This window comes from Malania oleifera, chromosome 3, assembly GCF_029873635.1.
Source record: "Malania oleifera isolate guangnan ecotype guangnan chromosome 3, ASM2987363v1, whole genome shotgun sequence".
In the NCBI taxonomy this organism is placed as follows: domain Eukaryota; kingdom Viridiplantae; phylum Streptophyta; class Magnoliopsida; order Santalales; family Ximeniaceae; genus Malania; species Malania oleifera.
Window position 1 is genome coordinate 69,796,753 of NC_080419.1, and position 19,689 is coordinate 69,816,441.

General features: G+C 33.6%; 1 protein-coding gene across 1 annotated transcript; it reads right to left on the reverse strand.

Moving 5' to 3' along the window:
- Positions 1-666: 666 nt before the first annotated feature.
- On the reverse strand, positions 667-10,731 carry LOC131150628 (uncharacterized). Its single transcript, XM_058101474.1, has 3 exons — positions 10,494-10,731; positions 10,090-10,155; positions 667-976 (listed from the first exon to the last, which is right to left on the reverse strand). Exons 1-3 carry the CDS (start codon positions 10,539-10,541, stop codon positions 929-931), a joined length of 162 nt encoding a protein of 53 aa, XP_057957457.1. The 5' UTR covers positions 10,542-10,731; the 3' UTR covers positions 667-928.
- Positions 10,732-19,689: the final 8,958 nt, after the last annotated feature.

Below are 19,689 nucleotides of genomic sequence, written 5' to 3' on the forward strand. Positions count from 1 at the left end.
CAATCCATCAAAATAGAAATTAAAAAGGGTACTTATACTTTGTCGTGTCCTTTATATGGACATTAGAATTCGACTCAACCAACTCCATTCCTCCCAACCAAACATCGCACAACTTATAACCTGCCTAAGCTGCCCTAAACATAAATATAGGTTTTGTTCGGGGTACAACAAATATCTAAATCATCAAATCCTCTTGGGATGGCCTCCATGCAAGCTGAAATTCCCAAGTGAGTCCCCAAACTGGCAAATCTTCTTAATTAAACCATAACACTTTCAAATGGAAACATGTAAATAATGGCAGGTCGACCCATAGGCTAATAAGATTCAAGATCATGATGCATATATACGTTGCTGGTGCCTTTGCTGGGAGGGAGAAAAAAAGAGAAACCACAAATGCTGCACTTGGTTCTAGTCTTCTAGGATCCAATTTATCAGTGGATTGTGAAGAGTTCCAAGCAACTTTGATATGTAAGAATGAAATGGAAATCAAAAAAATGTAATTGAATTGGTCACTTCATTTTTCTCATATTCTCCGATCAACTCTTTATTTCATTCTGTTATACAAACCAAATATGACAATTAAATTCCTAGCATAATCATGAACTCAAATCCTCATGAGCACAAAAGGATTGAAAAGACAACAATTCCCCATAAAAAACATTGAAATTGAGAGCACAAAAATTCTGAATAATTTCTCTAATCAACACACATTTCATAATCATCCAGTTTCCCTCCTGTTCAGAAAGCAGTGGATCCCTTAAAATCTAAGACATGGTGAACACCACTAACCTCTATCCATACAGTTTCAGAGCTATATAACTAAAGCACCATGGTGGACAAATGTTTAATGCTAAAATATGAAACATTGGCGAGACACATCATAATGCATTATTTCTACCCACAAAAAACCAGAGAGCAAAGCATTTCTTCAATGGTGACCCTTAGCTTCAGCTTTTTGGTGAGACTTGGCCTTTGCCTGGGAAAAATCAAAACAAGGCCACAAGTAAGCACGTCTGTAAGCTTTGATCAAAGAAAGTATTCATCACCTGGCCAGAAGGGCCAAAGGGAACAGTAAATTCTTAAATATATTATGCAGTTGGTAGGGATATCAAAAGAAATTATGACAGAAGGAAGACTTCAAAAAAACAAAAAGAACGAGGCTGTCACCCACACAGAGCATGACAGCAAAAATGAACAGGCAAAAAAACTATAACAAGCAAACTATGCAAACTTTTTTGATCACTTAGAATCATAGCCTTGAGAACCCCCAGAAACTTTCAATATGCACCAAATTTGAACAATTACTCATTACACTGAACTGCAAAAGGCAGTATATATGAACAGAAAAAAATTATAACAAGCAAATTATGCAAACCTTGATCACTTGAAATCATTGCCCTAGCCTTAAGAACCCCCAGAAACTTTCAAGATGCACCAAATTTTAACAATTACCCATTGCACTGAATTGCAAAAGGCAGCAAAAAAAATGAATAGGGAAAAAAAAAAAAAAAAATTAGAACAAGCGAACTATGCAAACTTTTAATCACTTGAAATCACTGTCCTAGCCTTAAGAATCCCCAGAAACTTTCAAGATGCACGCATGCCAGCACCTTTGTGTTCCTCACATCAATTACACTTTCCATTCGAAATGACTAACAAATCTTGAGTTCTTCAATTTTCTTCTAATCTCTGGGTTAAATCCCCAGGTCTATGTTTCCATTGCTGGATCACACTTCACATTTTGAACAAATGTATAATGTTTTCAATTTTAATGCCCCTCTGGGTTGCATATTCTGATCATGCCCCAATATCCTTGTGAACTGAATCCACCAGGCTAATGCTCTGCTTGTTTACCCTTTTCACTTCCTGCAATTTCACTTCGTTTCTTTCACAACTGTGTTCTCTTTCATTTTTTGCAAGTATACTGAATTAGTTCTATGATAATGTTTTCACTGCACATATTATGCCCGTGTATTTAATCTCGAGCAATGTGCGTTCAGTGAGCACTTCCTGTACAAAAGGAGCAGCTTGCTTATATGCTAGCATGAATTAATGATTGTCATAGCATCAATTTATGTTCCTAATATGAATGCATGCTCATAATTTCTCTCTTTACTGGGCTTATTGCTCCTTCAGCATGCATCGGCATATGGGAGTTAAATGATTTTTCTGTTATTTTAATTAAAAAAGGCTGGAAGAATCTTTGGAACCAAAAAGACATTCATTTTCCACGTGAGGAATTAATGAATGAATAATATTCCTTTGGGGTCCTATTTTGCAATTATATTTTAATTATAACAAGCTAAAAGAACAATCTGCACGGATCTGTGCAACCAATGTTCAAAAAAAGGCTCAATCAAGGCTTGCCTCATGGTGAGGCTTAGGCATTTGTGCAAAAGGCACACTATTGCACCTCTTTAGTTGAGGATTATGCATTTTGGGTGTATTAATCCCGAGTTAGATTTCTTCTAGACTAATATAGCCACATGTTTATATGAAGGAATGTCCTAATACAAGTTTTATCACCCAACTCTAGAACCTATCTTTCCAAAATAATTGAGAGTTGCACATCAGATCACAAAAATAAAAAAAACAATTGAAATGGATGATTTACTTCAAGACAATATTCTTAAAATTAATGGCCAACTAGTAGTTTGTGGATTATATTAGATTTTTAAATTTTTATTGTTTTTTTTCCCCATATTTTCAAAAATATATGTAACATATTTACATATTTTATCTAAAAAATGTTCTCAAAAAGGCTTACAACACAATTTGTTAATTTTAAGGCTTATGCCTTGCCCACGGGTTAAAATGTCTGGTCTCATGCCTTTGCCTTTTAAATCATTGTGTGCGGCCAAACGAATATCAATTTGCCATAGATGCTTTTCTTCTTTATGAAATTAAGTTTAATTTCACTATTCAAAGATCTGTTCCTGTCAACCATTCAATCATGGATCTTAACTAGTCCCTTTAATACAAAACTCCAAGTTAGGATCCTCTCAGACTAAAGTTTCAATGTTTATTTTAGGTTAAAAAATAAACTTATTGAGATAATGAAGAATATACAAGGAGGTCGAAGAATCCTAGTAAGCAATACCAAAAAAAATGCATACCAAACTCAAACTAACACAGCCAACCAGTCACACTGAATATCAAAGAAACTAAAACAACTAAAGCAACTAGAAGAGAAAGATACAATCTTGCCCCAAATCTAATCACTACGCACAAAGCAATCATGGAAAATGCAAGTGTTTGTTTCGAGCAAATACACTCGCAACACAAAATGGAGGAATGCATGTGAATGATTCTAGATGGTCATGTTTAGTATGAAGATTTAAAAATTAGGTATTTTGTGGGTTTTAGTTTGTTTAGACTTATTTTTAATATTTTTGATACTTCGTGGTTATTTCATAATTATTTGCTATATTTTTATTGTTGGGTGCATAACTCACTTTGTATATTGGACAGTGACTAGACAGTTATTAACTTGAATTCAGAATTGTGTCTCTCTTCCATCTCACTAAAGTCTCCTCCTTTTTCATCTCCCTATCATTCTTCTTTCTCCTTTTTTTTCTTCTCTTCTCTTCTTTTTCTCTCTACTGTTTCTATCTTTCCCTGTAATCCCCTACTATATTGGATCACAGTGAAAACTGCCCACCATCATAATCTCCTCACTTCCTTGTGCCTGCCGAAACCTCTAAAAGCTCTCCTACAAAAATGTCTCATGAGAACTAGGACATGCTCAACACAAAACAAACCGATGACTTTATTACATAAACAAGAAGCTGCAGATTAGTGGCGGAACAGATAAGCAGACTCACACCTAGCATTGCACAGTTGCACATTACAAATACATCAAGAGATAAAGCCTTTTAATGCCTTCTAATCTACAATTGATTTTTGGTGTTAACCCTGTTAAGAATGGTCATCCACACAAAAGCCTCAACCTTAAAGGAAGCTTAGCTTTCCACAAATAGGAAAAGAATTAGACAAACAAATCAAATAGGAATAAGTGAAAAACAAGATATTAGGCCACACACCAAAAGACATATTAAGTCCAAATCTTTTGACATCCCTTCCATAGGAAAGCCAAAAGGAATCCAACAAACTAAAAAGCAAAAAAAGCTCCTCAAGTTCTTCATCATTGGGATGCTTAAAAAAATGAAAATCCCAAAAAACACAATCACCATTGATAATTAGAAAAGAAGAAACAGGAGCATTAAGATGCAAAGTGATGCGAAAAAAAAAAAGAAAAGGAAAGCAACAGAAAAACAATGCTCCCCATCCCAAAGATCCTCCCAAAATGAACCCAAGGACCGTCCCCACTTTATACTTTATATGAAGAAAGAAAATGGGTGAAATATACAACATAAATTTCCACAGGCTTTTATTCATGAGCAACTAAATTGACTGTTGATCACTTTATGCAGACTTAACTTCCAAAAGAAAACACCACAACCACTAACCAACAATTACAATTCTTGAGACCCAAGTCCCCCTCATCCCTAGACCTTACGAACAACCTCCCAACTCAGAAGATGGTCCTTTGTGATCAAGCATGTACTAGAAATACAAAAACGGATTGAAAGAGTTTTACAATTTGAGACATGCTTTTGACAATTGACTGTTAAATAGGCACAAGAAACACAAGTGTTAACATGTTGACGAGATGGATACACTGTTCTTGCAGGCATTAGCATGATACTGAAAGTAGAAGTATAAAGAAATATTTAGCCCAATCAGGAGTGACCATAAGTTGTTTAATATATTGTTCCATTCTGTCCTACATTTGTACATGGAATTGTTCAAACAGCATAAACTTGTATGAAGAATAAAACATAAGAGAGATGGAGGTCATCAAGGCGCAACCATTAGTAGGCTGTTTATCATATTGTTGCTTTACAATCCTACATTTGTGCAAGAACTTGTTCAAACAGCCTAAAGCTCATATCGAAGAACAGAACAAAAATGAAAGTCATTTAAAGAACAGTTGATTGTGTACTAATCATATAATTTCGTGCATTAGTTGAATGTATATATTTTTGCAAGTGGATGCTGCAAAAAAAAATTTAGCATAATTGATGGAACATATATCAAATGTGCTAAGAATCAACAGACACAGAAATTGAACACACAAAACAAAAACAAAACAAAAAAAAGGGACTGCTACAAATGCACTAGGATTCATTCACAAGAAATGCCAAAAAAATAAAATGATTCGAGGCAAGGGCATCAACCTACAATTACACAAGTTGTTTAACATGAAGAACTCATTAGCTGGGAATGTTATAGAAGAATGTTCCAGGTTACATAAAAAGTTAATCAATACTTAGAACAAAGTCATTTTACCCAATTAAGACAATGTAAAAAAACATAGGGTCATTGTTTGTATATGTACCAGTGGTAATGCATCCAAATTTTTATCAAAGCTAGCAAGCATAGAAAGGGCAGCACAGATTAATTTTTTATGGCGCATGCAGCAATTAGATTACCTTTTCTAATAATAGCAGAGACTATGGATGCTTGCATTTTTATTTTTTTTTGTTTCTTTGTCTTTTATTTCTATATTATTTGACAACCTTTTGTTTTCTAGGTTGGATCCAAACATCAATGGACACGTATGGAGGATGCTAAGCCAGTAGAATGTCATGTGAAATGGCTAAGACGAGGTATATCGAAGAGCTATGGTGAAAAATTAAAGATCAATTACCTCCAACAACCAAAAAAGTGATTGTTGCAATAGCTATTTGGGACTATATTAAATAATGAGCTCATATTATGGGAGTAACTGAAGATGTCACTATAGGGCCAAATAAACCAGCTTGGATTTTAGAAAATTTCCTCCTTATGTAGAACATTCTTATAGATTTTCAAAGTTTGCACACACTCAAATTGAAAGCATGGGATCAAATTATAAAGCTTGAAAAGTATATTTGTTTTAAGTATTGTACTAAAAAAGTTTACAGTACAGGTAATAACACCCATTAAGGAAAGCATCCTTACTCCATCGCATATTGAATCAAGAATGGACCTATTGAAAAGACAATGCCAAGGCATTGCTAAGATATTGAGACCCAAAAAAGGGGTTTATGTGGGATGATAAATTGAAGTTTGTGACATGAGCTTCTCCTTTTTGAAAAGAATGGATGAGGTTAAATCTTGTACATCTAATAAAAATGATTATTTTGATTTTCTTACTTTTTCATGCTAATATTTTTCAATAGATTTGATATTATAGCATCACCTAAGTCAATTGGCTTAAGGAATAAGTATTTTCCTCACTATAACAATCCTGCTCTCATCTTTGGGAAAGATACATTAAAAAGACCTAATGCAGAAGGCCTTTATCATGTGGAAAATGTGGAAGAGAAGCAGCCAGAAATAAGAAGGGCAAGAAGAGAATGAGTGAAGAGGTGGGTCAAATAAGTAGGTTATGCAGCTTTTACAAGAGTGTTAAGTGAGGCCATGAAAATAAAAAAGTTTCCGACAAGTTTCAAACTTGAGGCTGCTGAGCCAATAGAAGGATGAAGGTGCTTAATGATCTTTACAAAGTCACTATTGGATTGTTGGCTTAAGCATTTTCCTCACTTTGATGATGTTTCTCTCATCTTTGGGATAGATAGATTACACAACTTGATCCAAAAGGCCTTAATCATATAGAAGATGTGGAAAGGGAAGCAGCTAAAAAATATTTTAGATAAAAAAGGATATAATAAGATAGAATGAGAAGACAAACAATAGAGGACAAGAAATCCCCAACGAAGAAAATTAAAGGAGACAGCTAAAACAAGCAAGGGCAGTAAGGGAATAGGTGAAGAAATGGGTCAAATAAGTAGGTTATGCAGCTTTTATAAGAAAGTTAAGTGAGAATATTGAAATGTTTGCTACAAATTTCAAATATGAGTATGATAGAGCCAATAGAAGGTCGAAGGTCCAAGATCAGATTTTGCACAAAAAAGATCAAAACAATGACAACATTTAAAAGCCGTAGATATTTAGAAAGACTAATTACTTCCTCACATTGAAAGGCATTTTTGGAAGAATTATGCATCAAACTTGCTTTAGAGAGAGAGAGAGAGATTTTAGGTACTTCTGCTCTACTATCCATGTATTGAGAAAGTTTGTTTCTTGCTTGCCTTTTGAAATTATTTTAAAAGATTATTTAAAAATATTCCCCATCTTCATGTTGAAAGGACATTCTTTAATTTGATATCGTCTCTATTTCTACGTTGTTTGCTGTGGGATGGGTGTTAATATCTTGAATTTTTCCTTCTATAAACATTTTAAGTGGCTTTGGTCATTTTTCTTGGTAGGAAAAAGAAAAATTAAGAAAGAAGAATGTAGGAGGTTGAGAAATCCTCAAAAAATATAAATAAAAAGGGAAAAATAAAAATAAAATTATAAGAAAACAAAATTAAGTAGTATTGTTGGATAAGTATTATTTCTTGTCCCCTTTTAATTTTTATGCGAATGTTACATCCGGGTGCATACGTAGGATCCAATTTTAACAAGGCTTAATTTATAAACCTTGGACTTCCTTTTGTTTTCAGTAGTTTCATGCCTGTCTTTGCATATAGATGCATAGTACATTTTTTTTTGCTCATACATGCTCTTATTTTCAGTTTAAATCGCCATGTTGCAATTTACCTAGCTAGTTTTTTAACTTAATTTATTTATTCATTTGTGCACACAATAGCTTGGAGATTTTTGTACTAAATGGAAGAAATTGATGAAATTAGTGTTGCCGATGAATTTTTTACCCTCTGTTTACAAATTTATCAATCTGTATGCTATATGTTGCATAGAAATACTTTTGGAAATTAGAGGTAAAATTTGTTATTATTACAAGGGATGTTTGGACTAAACCAAACATAAAAATATTACTTTTCTACGAATAAAAAATGCCTAATAATCCAAAGAAACAAAGACAACATAAAATGCATTTCATTACAATAGATCAAGTAGATCTAATAAATTGTAGTGTCTACAAATTACACTAAGAATTTATTTAACAAGAGAAAATCTATGCATGAGCGCATCTACAAGCAATAATCTCAAGCTTCTTCACTCCAAAAGGAAAATCCTAATTTCTACCAATTTTGAATTTAAAAAATAAATAATAAATCTATGTGGACAATCAAATATCCTGCTTTGAATTTTTTTAGAAATAAAAACTTTTAATGTAAAAAGCCAAAGTAAATCTACAAATCATTTGCACTTCTCTTGATCAAGTAAGATCATTTTCATAAAGAAAAGGAAAAATGTGTATTATGTTTTAAAAAATCTAAATTTTTCCCTACATTTTTAATTTATCAGTCTCTTATATTTGGGAAAAAAATAGGAAAAAATGGTTAGTTAGACACATGTAATTTACGATAAGATAGAAGCACTCTTACACACACACACACACACAGAGACCAGGTCCACCACATCTACAAATTGAACCAAATCAAACCCTTGTAGAGGTAGAAAGCTCCTACTTAAATTGTACCCATGGATCCAATGGCTGTTCTAGTCAAATCTAACCAAGAGAAGCTATGGTGGGAATTGGAGAGAGAGAGAGAGAGACAGGATACATAGAGAGAATGGCTATCTTGGTTGCACCACTTCAGAAGAGATGATGCCGCCTTTATGCTTCAGTGATAGATAAGAGAGTAAAAACCTTAATAAATTTACTCAGAGAGTTCAATAGAACTTTTTACAAATCCTATTTCAAGGCAAAGTGGCCATCCTAAAAGCGGCCACCCTATTTGCAACTTTTCAAGCTCATCTTAGTTAAGAACTTTATAACAAGATTTTCAAAATCTTTTATATGCAAATAATTTTCTACTTTTAATTCTTTTAGTCATCTTAAATGAAATCTATTTATAAAGAGTGAATAAAATTATCATGAAACATTTATTATTATTTTTTGGAAGTTTTTTATAGAAAAAAAAATCAACTTCACATTGTATTTCTGGAAATAAGAAAGGCTGCACCATTCTATCAATCAATCAGCTTTGTTGTTAATTTATCAATTTTTTTAACAAAAGAATTATTCACATTTTTTTTGGTAATGTATGTCACTGTTTCCTACTAATTAGTCTTCTTAAAAAATTTTGACAAATGCTAGTCACATACTCCTTTTCACAATGAGTAACTCTTTATTTTAATTTATAAACCTTATCCACGAGAAAAATCAAGTGCTTATCACAAAAATTAAATATTATGTTTTACATATTAAAGATTTGTTTCACACTACATGGGATTTAAAATCAAAACTTGGCCAGTATTTATGCATAAGATAGGGATGGCTACGCATAGTATTGCTCAAGGCAACCGTCAAATTGCAGATGTCAACTTCTGGGAGCTATATGAATATTGCTTGGGACTCACAACCAGGAAAACTATGTACTTAACAGCTAGCACCAATCTTGTGGAAAACTTAAATATTGTTCATAGAAAAGTATCAAGATCCTAATTGAACTTGTGCTAGGGAGTTAATAGGCTTCAACTATATGAGGTATTTTTAGAAGATAAAATCGTGAGGCTAGGAGGCCAAAGCGGACAATACTTAACCAAAATTGGGTCAATACCATTCTATTTGGTATCAGAATCACCCTGAGAATACCAGCATGATAGTGAATTCCTACGCAGTTGTGGGTTCCGCACAGAGGTATGGGCTTGAAAAGCCAATCACAATCCTACATTGGACGTGCTAGGAATATGTTGGCCACATAATGATGGTTAGACTTCAACTATATGAGAAGCCTTTTATAGGATAAAGTCCTGAGGCTAGTGGATCAAAGTGGAAAAAAAAAGGAAGCATGTTAATCTAGTGGTTATAAGAATATTCAAATTTTGTTGAAATAAAATTGTTTTATGAATCTCATTTCTTCCAATTAAATTTCATCAATCTCATAATTTCTTATTACTAAAATGGATATTTAATATTTTTAATATTTACATTATAAATATATTATATTACATTTTGTTAAATTCGTTAGTCTCTAAATTACAAAACAGATTAATATTTGACGCATGGATCGTGCTAGTACTGTAAAGCCAAAGGAGGTGGCTTTTCGAAAGGGGCCGTTAGTTGGGTACCTTCAGATATTTGAGCTTGATACTTCCGTAAACGAGTCCAATAGAGAAGGCAGAAGCACGAGCCACCTGCGAAATCCACAAAAAGAAGTCACAACTTTTGTGATTAGAAGAAAACAAGAAAACCTTGTCACAAAAAAAATTAAACGGTGAAAATCTGAGACTGATCCAGAAATGCGGGATGGGAGTATTCGGCAAATCGACCGCGAAGGCAAAAGATGAGCTGGTTTGCTAGCCAGTTAAAGTCTGAAATTCGAATTGGGGTTAACAAATCTTAAAACCCTTCAGAAAAAATCTCAAGCTCTGTTTGCCCTTTAGATTGCGTTGCTACGAGTGTTCGTAAGAAGCTTCATGTAACAATTTGAAAAAAAAAAAAACGATAATTGAAACGCTATCGAAAAACGTACCAAAGCAAGAGTGCTGGTTCCGGAATAGGGTCCTGGAGGCGGCGCCATTGGAGCTTCTTCCTAAGGTACGCGTCTAATACTAGTTAGAGAAGAGTCCACCAAAACCCTCCCCAAAGCAGAATTTTCTGAGCCCTAGAATTTGCAGCCAGGCGAAGCTCTTTAAAATGCGGAAATAAATACATGGAATGACGTCGTTCCGCCCATTCTTGGCCCCACTCAACAAGGTCGCACGGTTCTCGTTCGTGCGTTTGTGCACAAAATGGAGTATAAAGAAAATGAAATGAAATTTTAAATAAAATTATGAAAATTTTGAGGGATAAATTTGATTTGATTTTATTTTATTTTATTTTTATATATTAATTATGTATTTAAAATATATTTAATTTAAATATTACAAAAGTTAGACTAAACTTAATCCTTAATAACTTATATTTAGTCCAATCAAAACACATAATTGTATAAGCAAGTATAACCTCAATTATCAGCTAAAAATCAAGAAAGAAGATACTTGGAGGACTCGAGGTGTGTCTTGAAAAATCACTCTGATGCCTAAGGGAATATGGAATGATTGAATTATTGGAATAGGAAAAGAATATTTGAAAATGAGATATTTTACCTATGGTTATATTTTGATTGATGATATTTATTGGGAAAATTAATTATAGTATCATGATCTTTACCTCTAGTTAGTGTACCCCATTGATCTTGTTATTTTTAGGGTCAATGTAGAGTTTATTGTTATTTTTTATGCTATATTAGTTGTCCCCCACTCCTAAGGCCAGAAATTAGTTTTCTTAGCTTAGGGATAGTTTTAAGATTATATATATGTATATACATTTTGAAGTTAAATAAATCCCTTTTACCTTTGATTAAGCAAGCCTCTAGCTAAGTCGAGTAGGGTATGACTAAACCAAATAGGCATTATCTAAGCTGAGTAGGCTTCATACGAGATAAGCAAAGTTCATCCAAGTCAAGTAGGGATCTCTTCTTCTTTTTGGTCAAGCAAATGATTCTTTCTACTGAGCAAATCTTATCAAACAAACGTTTTTTTAGGACTTACGAGCAATGCTCATCATGTGGGTCATATATTAGTATGTCATGCTCGCCTCTTGTTATCTCATAATGTATGTTCATTAAATGGACTTTTTTGGGTCTCATGAGCAATGTTCATCAAATGAGTCATATTTTGGTGAGTTATGTTCACTTCTTATTGTCTCATGAGTTGTACTCATGAGATGGACAATTTTAGGTCTTATGAATTGTGCTCATCGTATGAGTCATGTTATTGTGAATTGTGCTCACTTTTTGTTATCTTATGAGTTATGCTCATCATATGGATATTTTTGGGTCTCATGGGTTGTGCTCATCGTATGGATTATATTTTGAGTAAGTGGGCCTAACTGACTTGTTGAATTAGCTTACAGTCTTTGTAAGATATTACTTGTCTGCATTTAAATATTAACAAAAAGAGAATATCTCGCAATATTATAACAAAGTTTTATTGAATTCATTTAATATAAAATGATCATGAACCTCCATTGTTTTTTCAAGCTGATTGATTTTTTTTTTTTTTAAATTATCCTCAAATGCTTACAAGCATTATTCATCAATGTCAATGTTATTGATATCCTCATGATCATGACTCTTCCTTATCAGATCTAAATTCTTCAAAGTTGATTCTTGATGCTTTGGTGATTTACTTTTTGGTGGTGTATCCAAAGGAAACATTCTTAGATTCTGTTATGAATAATCCTTCTTTGTTGTGGAAACACTTCAAATATCTCTTCCACCTTCTTTTAAAAGATTAGAAATTGCTCCATTGGTACCATTTGTCCTATGAAAAGACATCAACTTGCATTCTTTGAATTGATAAAAGTGAGTGATCTCCAAAAGGATTATACGAATTAGAATTAAGAGAGGCCGTTATGATCGTTTTTATTTCAATCCTTTTAATCTTCCCATAGACAGAGTCAATTGTTGCAGCCAAAAATGACCAGGTTAACCAGATCAACCATTACCTCGACCACCTACTAAAAATCAAGAAAGAAGAGACTTGAAGGATCCAAGATGTACTTTAGGGGGATTACTCTGATACCTAAGTTAGGGAATATGGAAGGATTAAATTATTGTAACAGTAAAAGAATAGGTGAAAATGAAATGTCTTTCTTGGGGTTATTTTTTTATTAATGATATTTATTAGGAAAAATAATTATGGTATCATGATCTTTGTCTCTTGTTAGTATACCCCCATTGATCTTGTTATTGTTAGGTTCAATGTAGAGTTTATTGTTTTTTTTTTTTCATGCTACATTAGGTCCGAGCACATGAACTGGAGGTGACTCATTTTTATCAGTAACATAAAACAAATACTTCATTTTCTCAATTCCTAAATAATATTTTATTAATTCCTAAAAATAACCTTCTTATTTCATTCATTATTCATAGTTATGCTTACTAATTGCAAAATACTATACTAAATTATTATTTTCAAAAAATCAAAATATTTAATATCATTTAATAATTGTTTTAAATCTTGTTATTCATCCATGTTAATTCTACTACTCCTAAAAGTGATTTATTGTTTTTTTTTTTTTTTTTGGGCATGGGATGATAGTTTTTAATAGACAAGTTTGCCATTGTTGTTATACTTGGTTCAAACTTTAATTATTGTTATATCCTCCAATACTATCATCCTAGTCAATCAATAAGTGTAATATTATTTGTCAATAAATTCATTTTTTGCCCTACTAGAATTTTAGTCATGTTTTGTCAGTGTCGCACAATTGATCATTCTTCTCTCTTATTAACCTTTAGTTCTTATTTGAACCCTATGTCTCTCTGTAGATCATCAAAAGTTAGGAATGCACATACAGACACATACCCCCGCATACCTCACATATTCTAATGATGTTCTCTCTTGCTCTCTTGTTTAAGCAATCTGAGTAAGGAGGGTGATTAAGTTTGGGGGGGGGGGGGGGAAGGTTTTTAAGCTAAGGGTCTATTTGGGTCCTCAGATTTGGAGGCTTGGTTTTGGAAACCCCCAATCCCAAGTCCAAAAATTTGGAACCAAAAAATGAGTTAGGATTCGAATTCCAAATGTCCATAGTTTGGAACCACAAATGAGCTAGGATTTGGATTCCAAATTTCATTCTTTAGGGCCCATGTGATGACCTAATTTTTCTACAATTTTTTTTTCATACAATAATAAATAATAACATTCCATCATTTACCACATATCCCTGATACCATATATTAATATAGCCCGGCCCAAAATGAGATATCAGTTATCATCAATACACACAAACCTTGCAGCGGAATACATAAAGTGTTTGGGTCCCAAAATACAATACTAGAGTGCTATAACCTCTACACACATACATATACATCCCAAAAAATCCACAAAATACTCTGAGAATTATACAAGTCATATCCCCAACTCTAAAACACTTTCCCTGAATAGTAGGATAACAGTACCTCTTCTACCTCAGAGCTCTCTCTGCTCATCTGTCCTGATTTCCTAACATGTTTAAATTCTGAGTGAGACACCTCTTAGTAAGACGAAATAAATTATTCACAGTGCGTGGCAACATGAGTTTGGTTATATCATAACACATTCATTTAAATAATTATATTAACTAGAAAAAACATACAAATTTGTACTCATAATCATATATATATATATAAACATAGTTTCATAAACTTTCATATCATTGTCATAACCATATACATAAGCTTTCATATCTCATACCATATTCATACTCTTTCATTTTTCATATCATATACATACTCATTCATTTCTTATTTCTTATATCATATATGTACCCTGTCATTTCTCATATTCATAATCATACTCTAGCACATGGGTATCCACTAGCATATAGCACAACGCATCTGTAACCCATGGCTGTTCATTTCTCATATTATTTTTTATTTTCATAGTCTAACTCATGAGTATCCATGAGTATAGAATACACTACACGTCTGTAACTCATGGCTATTCATTTCACTTTTCACTTTTCATAAATATTTTCTAGCTCATGGGTATCCACTAGTATAAAATACATGAGGCGTCTATAGCTCATGGCTGCACCTCAGTAATGAGAAACCATCCTGAGGATAATCACTTTGTCATGTATTCACCCTTCATGATCTAGTTGTGCGGCCCGAAGGCTAGACCTAACGTGGTTGGCCTACCCGATTAGATCAAAACAAGGAACGCGTATGTAGTACGATTGGCCTACCCAATTTTGGTGCGGGCCCCAAGGGGTAACACAACCCTTCACAGGCTCAATCGACTACCTTGCCACACTCTGTACTATACGTGTGGTTGCACTAAAACAATGCTAGCAACGATACCGTGCTCTTAGAATAACTCTGGTCTATCAGAGTTCTCATTTCCACATTTCAGTATTCATATTTCTTATGTCTGTATAACTCTCATCACACACATATATATATATATATATATATATATATATATATCATCATCATCATCATTTTTGTATAATTATCTATTCAACATTTGTGTACAAAACATCTTTAAGTATTTCACATATCATCATTTCAGTATAAAACACATCGGTGTATTTCTCATTTCTTCATTTTGTAATTCTCATTTTTCCTGTATAATTATCATCTCATTTCATCATTTTTGTATAAAACATATCTCTATATTTCATATATCATCAATTCTTAGTAAAAACATATATGTATATCGCATATCATCATTTATATATAAAATATAACTGGGTTTCTCATATCATCATTTCTGTATAAAAATATTTTTAGGTTTCTCGTATTTTCATATCTATATAAAATACAGCAGTATATCAACATTTCTTAGTACAAATCATATGTTTCAATATCATTTACATTCCTAATATAAAGTTGTTATTTCATATTCCTCATGCCACACAATTTTAAACGGTTATTCACAATATAATAATCATAAGGAAAATATTCATATCATCATTTTCTAATACTATATACCATATTCTCATTTTCACATACTTTAATCAATCAATTAATGTCCCAAAAATATCTGTGTTGGCCTAATAAGGTTTACAAATCTTGTTTTGATGATAACAAAGCAAATGATCTTAATATGTTTTGCTAAGATACGTTTCAAGGCTCAAAAGCTTTCATAAGAAGAAAGATCAAGTTTAAGTGTTTGTAAAGAAGCTCACATGAAGATTATGCTTGGCCCATGATGAAACAAAAGAAAATTGAAGAAAGAAAAGCTTGGATTCAAAGATAGAAAAATCTGATGAAGCTTAAAGACTTCTAAAGCTCAAAGTCAAGATGGACTCAAAGCAAGATATACATGAAGACTTCACACATAGAGAGTTTAAGTCTTAAGGAAAGTTTTATGCAAGTACTTCAATTTAAAATCAATACAGATGCTTCGAAGCTCTTTAGGAATGATTATAGACCTAGAGACCTATTTTTAAAACCTTGGGAAACATATTTTGCAAATTTCAAATCAAAGATTCCAAGATTGAAAGTTAAAAGAGTTTCCGGAAACAAAATCTTAAAAATAGTTAAAATGCATGCTTAGGTGACTGACTAGGTTTCATCAGGCAATTGACAAATTATATGGCTTTTAAGAAAGGCAAACAGAACTATGACAAACGCCTCCTAAAACATTCTCATGCGACTGACAGTAGTCAGGCGACTGAAAGAACATTGTTAGGCGTGTAACGAACTACCTATTTTACCATGTACAAATACTCATATTTATTTATTATTTATTTTATACGTAACATCATTCATAATAACTCTGATATCCTGCTACACCGATATAATCATGATCAACCCGAATCCATGGGTATTGGGGATATACCTGTCATACATCTCTTATACCTAAGTAGTGAAAAACATAAATTACATACATGTCATACAACATCGGACACAATACCAGAATTCTACTGAATTTGTCATATGTATACAAACATCCACAAAAGGACCAAAAGTACCTTAGGGTCATAACCCAAAAATCAATCTGACCCTAACTCAACTACTTACCCTTCTAATAAGGTAATTTGATCAACCTCTACTGCTGCGGAGCTCTATCCGCCCTTCTATTTGGATATCCTGAAATATTTGTAATGTTGGGGTGAGACACCTCTCAGTAAGGGAGATAAACTAATATCAGTGTGTGGCAACATAAGTATTACCATGCTTAAACATGAACTGTACATAACGTATATATATATATATATATATATATATATATATGATAAAAATGGCTATATAAATTCTGAATAAAACATAATTCATCATAACATAATATATCACACTAAATTTCTGTAACATGTAAATCATCTTCTATAGATGTACAATACTGACATATTACTAATTACGCGCCACAGTTGTGTAATTATGCATTTAAATTCAGCCGGCACGGATGCCATGATTATTCAGCTGGTGCAAATGTCATGATTATTTAGCCGGCACAGCTGCTGTGATTATTCAGCCGGCCCAGATGCCGTGATATTTCAATTGGCCCAGATGCCGTGAACAGATTTATATGTATATAATAGTTTAATCAAATATATTATTATATCATATTTTACACAAGATCATGAAACAGTGTATATAGTATTTATGAAATTTACTATATGATAGCAGAGCCTTGATGGTTTAGTTTAGTTTTAAATCATGGTACCGTAGCTATTTAGATCAAGTAGTGCTACCACACGTCTCAAATAAAGTGTACGAGATGGGTAGTCGATTGAGCCCAGAGAAGTGTAGTGTGCCCCCTCGACAGTTCGGACTAGGCTGGGCATGCCAATCGTACTTACAGACCAAACAACTTTCGCTTAGCATGGTAGGCCAACCATTGCTAGGTCCCACCTATGGGCGCACAACCCAATTATGTGGGGGTAATACATGACGTCAGCTAACTATCCATCCAAGGTGTGATTTTAGTAATATACAGATATAACAGATTATTTGTATGTATACAGAAATTTAGTATGATACGTATGTGATGTTAAATTATGTTTTATTCATATTATATACAAAACAGTTTTGTAATGACCTGCCTATTTTACCGTAATAATAATTTTTTTAAAAAAATAATAACATTTAATATAATAATCCTAATTAGTTGATAAAATATAATCAACCTGGACTCATAGTACCAGGGGTATACCTAAAATACAACTCTGCAACCTAAGCAACGGTAAACGTAAAATCATATACATATCAAATCATCCAACCAGCATAATACTAAAGTTCTACTAAAACTATTACATACATATACACATCCCAAAATGACCAAAAAGTGCCCTAGTGTAATGACCCAAAAAATTTAATGATAAAATAATTGAGAAAAATAATAAATGAAAAAGATAAATAAGGAATAAAGGAAAAGAGTAGGAAATAAAAGTTTAGAAGAAAAAGGGAAAAGAAATTTAGAAAGGGATAATAAGCAGGTGTTTGTCGACGAGCACGATTTTCTCTTCGACGAGTGATGTTGTGTGCCTCGTCGCTGAGTAAGTATGTCTCGTCAACGAGGATTAACCGAGAGGGTTTAGTGTAAGAACCCGAATTTGTATTGTACGGGGTAATTACGTAAAAAGGAGTAAAGTATGGAATTCTGCAGACTTCATTGATGAGGCCAAAATTCATCGACGAAGGTAGTAGATTTCTTGTCGACAAAATTCAAAGCCTCATCGATGAGAAAAAGCCAAGGGGTTCAGGAAAATTTAAATATCAGAGTTCATCGACAAAATCGTTGTCTCGTCAATAAAATCTTTGAAGACCTCGTCGACGAGGACACCAACTCGTCGACGAAGCCACTCGGGTCAAAGGCTTATAAAAGGATATTTTGGGGTTGCTTAGCTCCTAAGTTTGGTTTCTCTCTCTCACTCTCTCTAGGATTTCGAAGCTCTCTCTCTCTCTCTCTCTCTCTCTCTCTCTCTCTCTCTCTTCGATTCCTTCACCGTTTGTCGCTGGATTCACAAATCCAACGATACTGCGAGGATCAGTGAAGGATTCTCTACGTTTCTACTAGATCAGAATCTCGATTCGAGCGTTTTCGGGTTTTGGGCCAAAATCGAGGTAAGGCTCGGTTTTCATTTCTAATTCGATATATATATATATATAGTAGTACAGATTGTAAGTATGTTTCGTACTGTGGGTTTGTAGGTTTTGGGGTCTCGGTTCGTAGTTTTGAGGACCGTAGAGTTCAAAGTTGGTTTTCGGGTTAAGGTAAGGGGATTCTGTTTATATCAGTCCATTTTTGAAATTGGGATCGGTAAGCTTGTAGGCTATGATCATATGTATGTTTTGACTACTTATTTGGGGAAATCTATCAGGTAAAAATGTAGGATTTTCGAGTTACAATTTTTCGGGAAAATTGGGGATTTTGGGTATCATCTCTACTTTGTTTGGAAAACCATTTGTTTTGTTAAAACTGTATTATTGAGATAACTGTAATCCATATTTTCATAAACTGTATACTTGAAATTGTAAATTATATGATTTGTCGTAAACCAAATAAGTGTGGTACGTATGGATGTATGTAATTGTTCCAAGTATTTTTAAAACAGCTGTGTGGTGGCTAAATTTCGTACGCTAAAATGTATAGGAACGTGAGTTCCAAAATGATTCCAGGTTTTGTGAAATCAGCTAGGGGCGGCTAATTACCGTACACCGAGAGTGGCCAGCTCTATATCCGGGGTGTGAAATATCACCAATATAATTCGGCTGGTCACCGAAGGAGTGATCTACACCATATATAGCAATGGATTCACTATGGGCCTAGGTCGTCGCAGCGTAGTTGTCACGTGGCAATGTAATCGGGGTGAGACTAGGTGACCTTGTGTAGGTGCGTATGTAGCAATGGATTCACTATTGGGCCTGAGTCGTAAACCTTCGTAGTTGCATGTGTAGAAACGTAATCGCTGTGAGACTAGGTGACCTTGTGTAGTTGCGTATGATGCAATGGATTCACCAATGGGCCTTGATCGTCACAGCGTAGTTGCGTGTGTAGCAATGTAATCGCTGTGAGACGAGGTGACCTGGTGTAGTTGCGAACTAGTGTGACGACATTGACCGTATGTATGTATGTTGGGTATCGTATGAACTGGAATGGTTTTTGTGAAAATACTGGAACTGTATGGAAATGTATGGAACTGTTCTAAAACTGTACAAATTGTTTCAACTGTATTGTATGTATAATGTTATG